General features: G+C 33.4%; 1 protein-coding gene across 1 annotated transcript in view; it reads left to right on the top strand.

Annotated features, from left to right (window-relative positions):
* Positions 1-14,182, top strand: part of LOC126885248 (phosphoribosylformylglycinamidine synthase-like) — a 79,698-nt gene extending 65,516 nt beyond the window's left edge. Inside the window, exons 11-13 of the mRNA XM_050651731.1 lie at positions 898-1,199; positions 8,787-9,085; positions 12,547-14,182. Coding sequence (XP_050507688.1) covers positions 898-1,199; positions 8,787-9,085; positions 12,547-12,888 — 943 coding nt within the window. The 3' untranslated portion in view covers positions 12,889-14,182. The remainder of the gene's footprint in view (positions 1-897; positions 1,200-8,786; positions 9,086-12,546) is intronic.
* Positions 14,183-16,045: the final 1,863 nt, after the last annotated feature.

Below are 16,045 nucleotides of genomic sequence, written 5' to 3'. Positions count from 1 at the left end.
TTTATACATGGTGTCCAAAAAATTTTTATTAAATTAAATCATTTGGCAAATTGACAAAAAAATTAAATTATTGGGCACCCTGTATAAATAATTATGTAAATGTTTATATTACTGAATAGAGAATTGAAGAACCTTTCAAATGAGCTAGCACACGACCCCTATTCTCATTTAAAAAAATCATCGATTACGTCATCACGCCCAGATGGATGACGTCACTAGTATACCATATATGTCACAATATCATAACTTAAAAATAAAAATCCACCTGTTTCGGGATTTTTCCTTAAAGTCGCCGGTTTACGAAATAACGAATTTATTCCTTTCATTTGCACCATACTGCATACACATGCAACGGTGGAAAATAGTGTCGCGCACGCTTGATTAGCAATTAAAAAACAAAGGAGTTTTGAATATTGTATTGCAAAAAACTCTTCCGGATTTCATCAATCGATGTTTAAAGAATATCTACCTACCTTGGCAACATTCAAATTTTCAGTGTTTCACATCGTTTTTGAGGGTTAAAAATGGCCGATTTCGCAATTTTTCAATTTTTAATCTCTTATATGTCAAAAACTATCAACTTTAGAGAAAAGTTACTAAAGACCTTTTCTGTTTGAAATGATCCAAAAAACCTAAAAAAAATTTGGTCCTAAAAAAAAAATAATTTTAGGAAAAAAACAAAAAAAAAACGTTTAAAAAATTTTTGACCAACTTTTGGTCCTGGCAACATGCAAATTTGTTAAAAGGGGTCCTTTTTGAGTAAGATTGTGCAAAAAATCCGAATTAGAATATTTTTCCTAGCGGATGCGCAGTGGTTTTCTGGACTATTTGCTGTTTTGAAAATAACAAGTCTAGAAACTTCAGTAGAAACCAAGAAAGTAAAATTATTTTTTTTAGGTTAGAACTACATCAGACTATTAAATCCTGTGCCGATTCGGAATTCCATAGTCTTCCAAGCCGAACTGGACCCAAATACACACTTACATTCGACCCTGATCACGATCAGACTGTAAAAGACGAATTAGTTCCCGTAGCTGTGATAAGAGAAGAAGGAACAAACGGAGATAGGGAAATGGCTGCTGCGTTGATAAGAGCCGGGTTCAAAGTGTGGGATATTACTATGCAAGATCTGTTGAGCGGTGTGGCCACTTTGGATAGGTTTAGGGGCGTGATATTCCCTGGAGGTTTCAGTTATGCAGGTACTAATAATTATAATTAATTATAAATAATATGTCATGTGTATTTAAATCAATAATGAATCATCTTTTTTACATTAAAAGTATTCTGATAATGCATTATTAGTTCTTCTTTTTGTGTAGAAATGATTCTGTATGTTTTTCAATGTGCCTCTAGTAAGTTGTCGTTCCATTGTTTTTGTGGTCTTCACACTGATCGTCTTCCTATTGGGGAACCGCCTCTCGCAGTTTTTACTACTATATTTATTGTTGTCGTTCGATTTATATGATCGTTTCATTTTACTCTTCTATTCCTTACACGGTCCTTGATGTTATAATGTTATGTTATAAATTGAGTTAGGTGAGCTAACTAAATGACCAACAACGATTATAATTCATTAAATTACAGGACAATAGGAAAACATTTTACTTGAACATAACTGACATTATATTTTCTTATTTTCTTGACATTACATTACAACTTCTAAACTGTCATTACATAGAGTATGTACAACTATAGAGCAACATCTACTTTTAACGTTGTATATTGTAACACTCTCCCTCAACGTGAAAAGTAGATAAGCCAAACAATTTTGGTTTCTGTCTAACACGCATATTGTAACGCTTAGATTCTTGAACACCATCATCGCTTCTTTCTTCTCTATTCACTTCTTGATTTTCACTCGTACTTTCTGCACTTTCCATATTCTTAGATTTCACAATTTCATTGATACAATTTTTCACTTCTTCGGAGTTTTCATTTACACTAAAACATTCCGACTGATTCTTGTTCACTGATTCGGCTTTATCTTCAAAAATTTGCAAATTGCATGTAACCTCAGGTTTAAATCGTACGTCGTGGCTCGATAGAATTCTTCTTTCAGATGGAATCCATATTCTAAAACCATCCCTGTCATTCACGTAACCAACCAAATAACCATGTATCGCCTTGTCATCAAATTTACTGCGAAAATGTTTGTTTACATGAACATAACAGTCAGTGCCAAATATTCTTAAATGTTTCAAACTCCCAACTGGCTTTCCATACCACAATTCATAGGGACTTTTATTCTCAATTGATGACTTTCCTGTGCGATTCAGCAGATACACTGCAGTATTGCATGCTTCTGCCCACAATTCTTTGGACAACTTGAATGGTTTAACATGGAACGAGCACACTCTACAATGGTACGGTTTTCCCTTTCAGCAACACCATTCTGCTGAGGTGTATAGGGTGGAGTGATACAATACCTCTACTCGCAAGAAGTTCAGATACCTTTCTGTTGTCAAACTCTCTCCCTCCATCACATCTCAGTTGCTTTACTACATGGCCATTTGTGTTTGCTTCATTTAAAAATTTTTCTAAGAAGGTACATACTTCACTTTTGTGTTTCATAAAGAAAACTTTCCGAAACTTACTAAAGTCATCTTTAAAACATACGTAATAACGTGCTCTTCCTAGTGATTCTATAGACATGGGTCCATTCACATCTGCATGGATCTGCTCACCAGTGACTTGTGGCCGATTGATCCTAGTTTTAAATGGCAATCTATGCATTTTTCCAATTGCAAATCTATCGTAAAAGCTTTCTTTGCACCCATCAATGTCTATATTCATTTTCTTCAAGACCTTCTTTGCGTGTTGCTTATGCCGATGACCAAATCTTTCATGATACACTTGTAACATATCTGTTTACTCTACTAAGTTTGCTTGAATGGGATTGGTCGGTTTCATAACACGTATATCAAGTGCATACAGGCCATTACTGAAGTACCCAGTCATTACAGATTCAAGAGTATTTTTATCATGTAGATTTACACCTTTTTCGTCGAGTACTGTAATGAACCCCCTTTGCTCAGCAGCTTTCACAGAAAACAAATGAGCGCTTGCTTCAAGAACATAAAAAACATTCTTCAATTCAGCATCTTTCCATTTATTATTCAGACGCGTTTGAATTTTCACCGTTCCTTGTCCTTGGGCTAACATACATACTATTACATACACCCTTCTTACCAAGTGATATCTTTTCGGGTTCAGCAAATTCTGTATAAGATGAGGAATATTGCTTATCTGTAGTGATATGATTTGTGGCTCCACTGTCACAATACCATTTTCCAGCTTCAACACAATTGTTAGATGAGGCACTTAAAACAACGGACAAAAAAGCAGTATCATTACTTTTATTCTTATCTAAATTCTCAGTAGATTTTTTCAATGGACACTCTCGTCCAATGGCCTAATTTCTTGCATTTGTGACATGGACATTTCTCTTTTGCACGATGTACATTTCTCTTTGACTTCGTAGTAGTTGTACTTTGGCTCTGTGTGTATTTTTCTGTCGGCCTATTGCGTGCAACAAACGCAGAAGATTCTGTGGTACTTTGGTCACGTAATTCAATGGCACACAATTTCTCAATCAATAAGTTCAAAGTTTGATTCTTTGATGGTATCGTGTCCCACAAATCTTTGAAATTATCAATGTCCTTACCCAAAGTTGATAAGATCCGGCCATTTAACATTCTTTCGGATAAAACATTTTCATCATGCTTCTGCAATTCATCATTCAAATCTATAAACAGTTTCTGCAACTTCGTAACATTTGTACTAATATCTTCTTTTTTATCACGCTGGACTCTAAAGAAGGCTTCAATTAACATGTTTAACCGTTGCGTACTACTGCGTTCAAATCGCGCACATAATTTGTCCCATATTTCACTAGCGTGAGTACATGTCAACGCGAGCTCGGCAACAGTTTTTCCGAGCGTACCTGCTAACAAACTTGCCGCTTTTGCATCGTCTTTTAACCATTGTTGATGCTTCTCTACTTCCAATGAAGTTGAATTTTCAGTAACCTCGGGACACTTACGCATACCGTTCACAATGTCTTCAAGTGCATACGCTCGTAATAACATCGAAACGTGCCATTTCCATTTTGCCCAGTCTTCAGGAGCCTCAAGTTTGTCGACTTGAATTTTATAATCGTTATTGCTGGTCGCCATATTTTTTCACCTGTTCAGTTCCCACGTGAGTTGGGCCCGTAACCTGTTATAAATTGAGTTAGGTGAACTAAGTAAATGACCAACAACGATTATAATTCACTAAATTACTGGACAATAGGAAAACATTTTACTTGAACATAACTGACATTATATTTTCTTATTTTCTTGACATTACATTACAACTTCTAAACTGTCATTACATAGAGTATGTACAACTATAGAGCAACATCTACTTTTAACGTTGTATTCTTTTTCTCATGATCATCTTTCAGTGCGTCACAGTTTTTCGATTTCTTTCTAACGCATTAAATTGTATGTGACAGAAAAAAAGGCACGTCGGTGATTACATTTCGTCGGTGACATTTATAACATTTATTCTAGTTATTCTAGTTGTCGATAGATGGCGCCATAATAAAAAAAATAGTTTTTTAATTAGATAATAATATTACAAATATAATCTGTATAATTTATAAGACTATACAAATCAAAGAAAATACCATTTTATAAATGCAAGAAACACATTTGATTTGTTTTTATTCCAAATTGAAAATAAAATGTGACAACTGTCAGATTTAACTAAATGTCATGTTAGAATAAATGTCATAAATGTGTATTATCACGGACTTACCCTTTTTCCTATCATTTGTTACGCACTGAAAAATGCTCATGAAAAGGACAATATATTGTTTTTTTTTTCTGTAAGAATTTATTAACAATCAGAATTACATATTTATTCTATGAGTTAATTTGATAACAAGTACAATAACTTATATCAATGTAGTATTGTACACTAAAATGGCGTTATGAGGTACATCACCCAGCGGTTTCACCTCAGTTTCAGCGAAGATCTATGGGCCATAATCTTCGCAATCTTCTGTTGTTTAGTGGCTGCAGTAATGGAACTATTAATTGGTTGGGGGTGGCCTTCCAATTTCTCGTGGTGTCTGTTGGTTCTTTCTTGAATTACTGTGCTGACTAACGGGATGTTTAGGTCTGTATGAAGGGTTTGGTTGGAAATGTACCACGGGGCATTTGCGATGGTGCGTAGAATTTTTGATTGAGTTCTTTGGATAATTTTTGTGTTTGATTTGCTGGCACAACTCCATAGTTCTATACCGTACGTCCATATAGGTTTGATGACTGTTTTATAAATCAGCAGTTTGTTCTCAATTGAGAGTCGAGATTTTCTACCTATACGCCAATTAATTTCTTTCACTCTCAACTCAATTTGTTTCGTCTTCTTTAAAATGTGTTGTTTCCAGTTTAATTTAGAATCAAGATGAAGCCCGTCGTATATTGTAACAATCCACCTTGCATCTCCGTTGTATATCTGTACTTCTAGCTTTGTCTCATAGTGTCTTATCATCGATTTTTCTAAGGGTTCTCATTTTTGGTATTATGTCGTGTCCTGTATCATTATTAGTCTGATAACTTTGTAAATTCTGCTTTTTTATTTCTTTCCCGATATTTTTAGTTCCCCATATTATTTGATTAAGCCAACCTGCGGCTCTATTTTGCTCTCTTCAGTTGATCTTCCACTTCTGTTTCTAGATTTTCGTAGCTAAATAGAGTGATGCATAGATATTTAAACTCCATCATTTGTTTTATTATCTGACCCTCCAGCTCTACCTCACGTCTTAGTAGATTTGCTGTTATAGCTATGCAATTTGTCTTTTTTGGATGAAATTAACATGTTAAATTTTCTAGCGGTTATATTAAATTGGTGCAGCATACGTTGTAAATCATCTTCACTTTGAGAGATTAGTATTGCGTCGTCTGCATAGCAGATTATTTTAAGTTATTTTGCTCCCATTTGGTATCCTTTTCTTGTTCTTACTTGTTTTAATATTTTATCCATGATCCGGTTGAACAATAGAGGACTCAGGGAATCTCGGTCTTATCCCAGTGCAAGCTACAATCGGGTCAGTTAGCTTTTCTACTTTTACTTTTATTTTGTTCTGGTAGATATTTTCTATCGTTTTGATTATCCCTAGAGGTATCTATCTCTCTTGCTTACAATAAGTGGATAACGTCATTTAATTTGTGCCTGTTAAATGCCTTCTTAAGGCCTACAAAAGCAGGTTTGTTTGTACATAAATATGCAGGTTTGTCTTGTTCTAATGATTTCTTTTGCATTGCCTCATTATAAATACAGCGTCGGTACATGACCTTCCCGATCTAAAACTTTAATCTTTTAGTGGTAGTGTAGTAATTTCATTCAGTTTGTTATCACTTTGGTTGTTAATTTTAATGCTATGTTTCATAAATTAATTCCTTTATAATTCTCCGGGCCCATTTTGTCTTCCTTTTTCTTCTTCTTCTTCTTATTCTTCTTCTTCTTATTCTTCTTCTTCTTCTTCTTCTTCTTCTTCTTCTTCTTCTTCTTCCACTTTATAAGCAATTCTGCTTGTTCATTGGCGGATTGATATCTCTATGGAAGGTTGTCACTCCATCTTTTGTGCGGTCGGACGATACTTCTTTATACCGATTGGTGATTTATCTCTTGCTATTTTGACCACACGTGTCTTCCCTATTCTGATTATGTGGTTGTTCCATTCTTTTTTTCTATTTAGTGTCCATTCGTTTATACACTGTACGTTACATTGTCTTTTAATGTCTTCACTTCTCTTTCGATCTCTCAAGGTATTTCCTGTAATTCTTCTCAGTACTCTCATCTCTGCCGTTTCCAGTAGTATTTGTGTTGTGGCTGTATCGGGTCTTCTTTCTGATATATATGTCATTATTGGTCTTACACTGGCTTTATAAATTCTTGACTTCATCTCAGTGTTAATATGTCGGTTTCGCCATATAGTGTTAAAGGCATACTGCCAGTCTATTTGCTTTTTGTACTTGATTTCTCACTTCTTTGTCCAGGTCTCCGTAACTTGACAATGTAAGTACAAGGTATTTTACTTCCATTACCTGTTCATCAATACTGATACCATCAATTTCTATTTTACATCTGATTGGTTCTTTACTGATGGGGCTTTTCATTCACAGTCATTTGTTTCGAGCTTCTGTCATATCCTTTCCTTTGTTGACGTTTTTGATGATTTCATCCATGATTAAATTGAAGAGCATAGGACTCAATGAGTCTCCCTGTCTTATTCCGCTGCCTATATCTATAGGTTATGTAAGTTGTCCATCTATTCTGACTTCTATTTTGTTGTTTTAGTAGATGTTTTATCAATAGTTTTTATCATATCTGGGGGACTTCTCTATTTTGCAGAAGATGTATTACATCTTTGAGTCTTACTCTGTCAAATGCTTTCTTTAAGTCAATTAGACATAGAAATGCTGGTCTATTATACTCTAGTGATTTCTCAGTAATTTGCTTCCGGTTGTTCATCTGCTAAATTTATCCTCTAACAAGATTTAGGTAGTATTTAACAAGTTGATAGTCTGTAGTTTTCTGGCTGCTTTTTATCTCCTGTTTTGAATAGTAGAATTAGTTCGCTCGTTCTCCATTCTTCCGGTATTTTATTCTGTTTTATGATTTTGTTAATTAATGTTGTTAATTGTTCTGTCATTGCTGCTCCACAATATTTCAGTAATTCGTTTGACATTCCATCCCTACCTGCAGCTTTTCTGTTCTTCAGCTTTTCAAGTGTTTCGAACTTCCTGTGTACTTATATTAACATCTTCATTTGTGGTAATTTCTGGTGTTTCCGGTTCTAGCATCATTTGTTCTTCCTCTGCATAGAGCTTTTTTAGACAGTCAATCCATGTATCCTTTTCTATGTGTTTTGGTTCTCTTGTCTCCCTTTTTGAAGAGAAATATTAGATGCTTGATCTCCAATCTTGTGGTGTTCTGTTTTGTTCTATTATTTTTTTGATTAGTTTTAATAGTTGTTTGGTCAAATCTGGTCTTCTGGACAGACGTTCATTCGGTATTCTGTCGTCTGGTCTGTCATTTTCTATTTCTTAATTTTATTAATGCTTCCTTTACCTCTTCTTCCTCAATGTTTATTTCTTCGTTTGCGGTCACTTCTGGTGTTGTTGGTTCATTATCGTCACTTTTAGCAAATATGAATGGAAAGTAGTCTACCTATGTTTCCTTCTAAATGTGTCTCGTTTTTATTACTTCCTTCATCTCTTTCTCCATATTTCTTTTCGTGTTATGTAGAAGTCGTGTTACATCTGTTTTGAGAATCTCTGCTTTTGTTTGTCTGACTAAAGTATTAGTTTTATTTCTGATTCGTTTATAGTGGTTGTATGCTTGTTATCTCTGTTCTCTATTGTTCGGTATGTTTGTTTTGGATTGTAGATATGCTTTCTTCTTTTCTTCACATTTTATCTTCACTTCGTCGCTAAACCATGGAGTTTTTCGAGATTCGCACCTAAAAATTATTTCACTTTAATAAACCTAATACTTACTTATACCGTGCGTTTACTTCTACATTAGATATAGGAGTACACCCAATACATGGCAACACTGCTTCTCCGCTTGCCACACCCGAGTCGCGCGGATTTATTCGTCGATTTTACAGTGACAATGCAACTCATTCTTATAAGCAATGTTGCCGATTTCTATCTCTAATCGAAAACTAAACGTACGGTATTATGTATTATAATATAAATTAAATATATCATACAACATATTTTTTTTAGATGTCTTGGGTTCTGCTAAAGGCTGGGCGGCCAGTATTCTATTCAACAAAACCGTCCGAGAACAGTTCGACAAATTCTTTGCCAGAAGAGACACGTTCAGTTTGGGAGTATGTAACGGATGCCAATTGATGGCTCTTATCGGTTGGGTTGGAACACCTGTTAATGAAGGTACTAAACCAGACATAATGTTGGAACATAATTTGTCTGAAAGATTCGAATGCCGGTGGAGCACTATCAAGATAGAAAAATCCAAAGCTATAATGATGAAGGGTATGGAAGGGTCTTCATTTGGTGTGTGGGTAAGTAAATGATTTAGATTTATTTCTAACATTTCTTTTTAATTTAGAACTTATTGTTTTTGATAAATGCATATAGAAATCTTTTTTTATTTTTGAACGCATTTGCATATATTCCGTATACTTTAACTTTGGTTGAGTTTGTATCATAAATATTTCTTATTATATTCCAGAGAGGATCTCATTTTACTGAATCGAAAGACTTGTATCATCTACGGAACATAGTAGCATTGATATATTGTGTTCCCCTCTTTTTCTATTATCTAGCTGATGTTCAATATCTGTTCACGCGTTCCTTCCACTGATATCAATCCACATTGTTCTTCAGCTATCTCTATTTTTAGAAGTAGAAAGTTCTTTAGCTGTTTATTGATTATACAGGGTGTTTCATTGGGAAAGTAACATACGTTAACTGTAGAAAGAGGACACTTAGGCGATTTAAAAAATACCATACTTAATGGGTCTTACTTCATTAATAACAAAGATACTGGGTGTTTTATCTATTTTGCCATTTTCTTATTTGTTTCATAACTTTTTAACCACACTGTATATTTATTTTTTATTTTGCACGGAAATATTATTTAAGGTTTTCAATCAATAAGTTTATTTAATATTGTAAAATATCCAGGTCCGGATTAAAAAATATTGGAAAAATGTTCCGACCCAAACAACACCATGTACATTAAATTTTTTTAAAATAGATTTTGTATTTGAAAAGAGGATGAAAAACTAAATTTATTGCTATACTTTGAATTTTTGGCAAAATGATTTTTCTGGTAAAATTTTGAATTTGAATTCTGAAATTATGCAAATTGCGAGAGCTCGAAGTAGAAAAAAAAATTGAAATAAGACTTAAAACTTGTTAAACACACTGTAGATTTATTTTATATTTAACACAGAATATTATTTAAGGTGCCCAATCAATTAATTTATTTACAATTATCAAAAATCCAGGGCCGGATTAAAAAATATTGGAAAAATGTTCCAACCCAAAAAGACACCCTGTACATTAATTTTTTTTTTAAATGAATTTTGCACTTAAAAAGAGGACGAAAAACTAAATTTAGTGGTATACTTTGAATGTTCGGCAAAATGATTTTTCTGGTAAAGTTTTGAATTTGAATTCTGAAATTATGTGAATTGCGAGAGCTCGAAGTAAAAAAATTAAACTGTGACTTAATTTTAATTAATACCATTATTTAATCTAAATTGGTTAAATGTTAACATTTTGGTGTTTTTTTATTATGGCGACAAATAATTCATAACAAATATTCAACTTTAATTAATGAATAAATAATAAAGAGTCCACAAAAAATACATAACTTTAATCAACGAACTATCTTACAGATAAAAAAAACAAATTTTTTTTCAAAAATTAACTATCAAAACTATAGTAATTGTTCAAAATGGCCACCACCTTGTCGAAGACAAAGTCTTGCTCTTTTTGTTATTTGTCTGACTGACTCCCTAATATCGGCAGACTTATTCTTCATTTATTGGAAGGCGTCTCGAATCTGCTCAAGAAGTTCTTCTATACTATTTATTTCCTCGTTATAAACTTTGGACTTTAGTATTATTTATTTATTAATTAAAAGTGACTATTTCTTATGAATTATTTGTCGCCGTAATAAAAAAAAATACTAAAATGTTAACATTTTAACAATTCACATTAAATAATGGTGTTAATTAAAATTAAGTGACATTTTAATTTTTTTTACTTCGAGTTCTCTTAAGTCACAAAATTTCAGAATTCAAATTCAAAATTTTGCCGGAAAAATCATTTTGTCGAAAATTCAAAGTATACCACTAAATTTAGTTTTTCATCCTCTTTTAAAATGAAAAATATATTTTAAAAAATTCAATGTACAGGGTGTTGTTTTTGGATCAGAACAGTTTTCCAATATTTATAAAATATAAAATAAAAATAAAGTATGGTCAGCAAGTTGTAAGTCGTATTTAAATTTTTTTTTCTACTTCGAGCTTTCGCAATTCACATAATTTCAAAATTCAAATTCAAAATTTGACCAGAAAAATCATTTTGCCGACAATTCAAAGTGTACCAATAAATTTAGTTTTTCATCCACTTTTCAAATGCAAAATCTATTTTTAAAAAATTCAATGTACAGGGTGTTGTTTTTGGGTTGGAACATTTTCCAATATTTTTTAATCTGGACCTGGATTTTTTACAATTTTATATAAATTAGTTGATTGTACACCTTAAATAATATTTGCGTGCCAAATATAAAATAAATATACAGTGTGGTTAAAAAGTTATGAACCAAATAAGACAATGGCAAAAGAGATATAACACCCAGTATCTTTGTTATTAATGAAGTAAGACCCGTTAAGTATGGTATTTTTGAGACCGCCTAAGTGTCCTCTTTCTACAGTTAACGTATGTTACTTTTCCAATGAAACACCTTGTATGTAACAGGACTTTGCTTGCATGAGGAATAACGGCAATAGTTTAAGCAAATGCAAGGTTTAGATATCTGGGAATAGATATAACCAGTTACGGAGATGTTGAAGAGGAAGTACAACAACAAAGCTTAAAAGCAAGTAAAGCGGCGGGATCCCTTAATGACACAATCTGGAAGAACAAACAACTAACACAAGACACAAAAGCAAGAATCTATAAAAAAGAAATTAGACCTATATTGACATACACGGCGGAAACAAGACCTGACACATCTAAAACGAGACGACTACTAGAAACAACAGAGATGAAAATACTCAGACGAATATCAGGGAAAAGTCTGTTGGATAGGGAAAGGAATAGACGAAACAAGCTGCAGGTAGATGGACTGATGGATAGATGCACGATAAAGAGCCGTATGAAATACGTAACGTTACTGAGATTGAATGCAACGGGCTCTGTCTGTAGTTAGAGAATGGATTTAACATACACATAGGGATTAACATAAGCCACCACTGGAAATTGTGAACGGCCGTAGCTCAGCGAAAAGATACTGGCTTCATAAGCCAAAGCGGTTCATAAGCACGAGTTCGAATCTCCACGGAATCGGCACCAACAACGACATTTTTTTCATTTCTAAAAATGATACGAGCCGTTTACTGTGCTTCGGAGGGTACGTTAAGCCGTCGGCCCCCCTGGGCTAATGTGAGCATCGCCACTAGTTACTTGAAACATATTTAAAGATACAAGTGGCGCCGGAAGCTGTCCGAAACAATCTCCCGGGCAAAAATGTCATATTATGATATTGATACCTCTATGGAAGGTTGTCACTCCATCTTTTGCTCGATTGGCCGATACTTATTCTACGGATTGATGATTTATCTCTTGATATTTTAACCACACGTGTTTCCCCCATTCTTTCTATAGGTATTATGACAATAAATTTTTATTAAATTTCACTTGTAATTAATGGTATACAGCCAACTACAGGAAGTTCTTCCTTGGTTATAATTTTTAACTTATCAATTTTATTACTCATGTGTTGTAGGTCGCTCATGGAGAAGGTCGATTCACGTTCAAATCAGACACCATCTACGACCAATTGAAATCCGAAGAACTCGTCGCCTTGCGTTACGTAGACGATAACGGAAAACCGACTGAAATCTATCCCATGAATCCCAATGGAAGTATTGAGGGATTGGCGGGAGTGTGCTCCGAAGACGGAAGACACTTAGCGATGATGCCGCATCCCGAAAGATGCGTTCAACCATTCCAATGGCCGTACATGCCACAAAGCTGGGTACACTACAAGAAGAGTCCATGGGAGAAGATGTTTAGAAACGCTTATGAATGGTGCAGAAGCAATAAATTCCATAATGTTTATTATTAAGTTAAAAGAAATATTGTAAATATTTCAATGATCTAGCTCAAATTTTATAATGTTTGTACACATTTTGAAGTTATTCTATTTTAGATATAGCAGTTTCGAATGTAGAGTTGAGTCCATGGATATTTACCCGTGCGTCATCATTTACAGCATACGAAATAAGTCGGAAATTTACTTAACGCAACAGCAAGTGACAGAAAGTGGCTACTGCTCCGATGACGGATATTATAAAATTTGACATTATCAAATAAATAGAATGTAAAATGTTAGTTTTGCTTTAAAATTTTGGTGCAGAATTAACACTACATTTGAAGTAGCTTAATAAATTATTTTAATATCATTACTGATTAATAAATACTTAAATAACAATTTTTAAAAAATTTAATGAAATATATATATTTTTGTTATTTCTTTCACTTTTGCGGAAACTTAAATAAAACCATTCCTTAACTGTGTGAATGAGGTTAACTTTGTATGTATATTAATGGCAAAATAAAATACACTTACCATAAAATTTCAAACTCCAATATAAAATTAGTTGTGAAAGCAACTGTTTGTGTAATATAAATAACTTCTAAATGCAAAAGCAGGACAAAAATAAAACAAAAAAAAATCCAACAAACTGACATCCACAAGTTAACAAACCAGGAACGTCACAAATTTCACTTAAAATCGGAAAACGTCCCCAAGCGTCTTTTGTGTATCTATATTTTTTCGGTGTAATGAGTAGAGCGCTCATAAAAATAACATTTGTCTTTACTTAATAACAGGCGGTAGCGGGCTTGTCTCTAGTTTCATGCGTGGAAGACAATGATGGTAGATACAAAGTATGTGTTTTATCTCTCCACTTATTAATGATGCACGGTAAAGAACCATGGACTTAACTGTATATTAATTACAAGTGTAAAATGCCACAATATGTTTTCATATATTAAACAATTTTTGAGTTTGTTAAGTTTTAATATCTGCTGTACTATGCTGTAAAAATAGGAATGAAAATAGTAATGACTTTATAATTAATAAAAACTTTATTTATATTTAAATAAAATAGCCAAGTTCGTCTCGATATTAGTAAGTACATACCCAGTTTACCATACAACAAAGCAATTGTTAAAATATATATTTTTTATAAAATATATCAATATTTTCTATGACAATAATTTTTAAATTCTATAGTAGTTTAGGAACTATTTTTTATAAATAATTAAAAAGTAAATGCTTTATTTTGATAAACTATTTTTATAAAATGTGTTAGGGGATATTTTTATTATTGTTAAATACATTTATTGTTATTGAATATTTAGCATTATTTAATTTTTTTTCCTTTGGAAATTTTCTGTTCCACACCTGTTGTACCCAGGACTCTTGTATTGAGGTTGATTCAAACCAACAGTCACGGGACGATTAGATCACAGTCAAATCCCCGTAAAGTGAAGGGGCAACAATTCACACAGACACACAGTCCCGGCAGATCACCGTCAGTCTACTTCAGTATTTAGGTCGATCAAATCTACAGGTTAAACAAGATCAAGATGTCTAAGAGCAAAACACTACAAAATAGCATTACTTTTGAAAGAAGAGGAAAAGGAAGTGAGACCTCTTCGAGAGTGGGTACACAGCATATTTTTATCGAGGAGGTAAGTTGATTTTGCAAAATTGTTTCCACAACTAGTGGACGACGAGGTCAATTTCTACACTAGTTTTGCATATCGCCATGCGATTTCTGACATACCGAAGATGGATGTAATAGAGCAGTAACACCAGCCGAAAAGCTGAAGTACTTATGTGTATAGCATGGTGGAAGTGTGGTGGACCATGTGAACAAGTCAAATCACAGCTCAGATGTTACCTGGGGCATATTAGTAAAAATATTTCAAACATCCACACTTAAGTTAGCATTTTTAACCTATGTTTCCTTGACGGATTACTTATAGAAGGCTTTGACCCTCATATTTTTGTTATATTATATCTTGGTGGTTAGCATGTAAACTTCACGTAAGCACTGATGATGACTGGTAAGCCAGTCGAAAACTAGTTATGTGATGTAGCCCTTTTTAGGGATCTTAAATATATACCTTTTATAAAGGATTTTACTGTTTTTTGTATTACAGTCAACTACAGGAAAACTTTTTCGTTGTGGATTTGTGGAACGAAAAGTTTTATACAAAGTTTTTTGGTGAAAAAGCTTCTAATAGGAATCAGTAGTTTCGTTAGAGCTATATCACCAAATGTCGATTTTTTATTGAAGATTACTTAAAATACAAAAAATATACAGTATGGTGCAAATGAAAGGAATAAATTATGATTTGTTGTCATTGGCATACCTATATATCATACTAGTGACGTCATCCATCTGGGCGTGATGACGTAATCGGTGTTTTTTTTTAAATGGCAGTAGGGTTAAAAAAATTTTTGAATTAAATTAATTCACACAAAAAGAAGAATGTATGTGATTTATTTAAATTAAAATACATTTTACTGCTGTCACAAAACAGAAAAATGTTTATTTGATAAATAAATTGCTGATCACTTAAATAAGTGTTCAAACTGCTAAGAGCCAGGTGGGTGGCCGTTTAAACATTGAATTTAAGAGAAAAACCATGTTTATTTGTGAAATAAACATTTTTTTTCCTTTTACGGCAGCAGTAAAATGTATTTTAAATTAAATAGATCACATCATTATTCTTTTTGTGCCAATTAATTTAATTTAAAAACATTTTTTGGCGCCGTGTATAAATAATTATGTCAATCAAAAATGAATAACCATTTTCAATTTCGTTGCAAAACGAAAATACAGCCGCACCATATTCTAGTCCAATCAGAGAGTGCAGCAAGCACCTCTACCGGTTTCAAAACTTATTAGTCTCTCATCAGGAGGCACATATGCTGCTCTCTCTGATCCAACCAAAACAAGCCCCGGCGTGCAGTCACGGATTGCAACGAACGAAATGGCATAATGAAATGATGTAGAGTAACATTATGTTGTTTTATATGCCATCAGAGTGAAAACTTAGTCTTTTGCTAGCAGTTGCCGCTAGGGCATCTATGCCATTTCGTTCGTTGCAATCCGTGACTGCACGCCGGGATTTATTTTGGTTGGATCAGAGAGAGCAGCATATGTGCCTCCTGATGAGAGACTAATAAGTTTCGAAACCGGTAG

The sequence above is a fragment of the Diabrotica virgifera genome, chromosome 5 (genome assembly GCF_917563875.1).
Source record: "Diabrotica virgifera virgifera chromosome 5, PGI_DIABVI_V3a".
Lineage (NCBI taxonomy): Eukaryota > Metazoa > Arthropoda > Insecta > Coleoptera > Chrysomelidae > Diabrotica > Diabrotica virgifera.
This window is presented reverse-complemented; position numbering and strand designations above follow the sequence as displayed.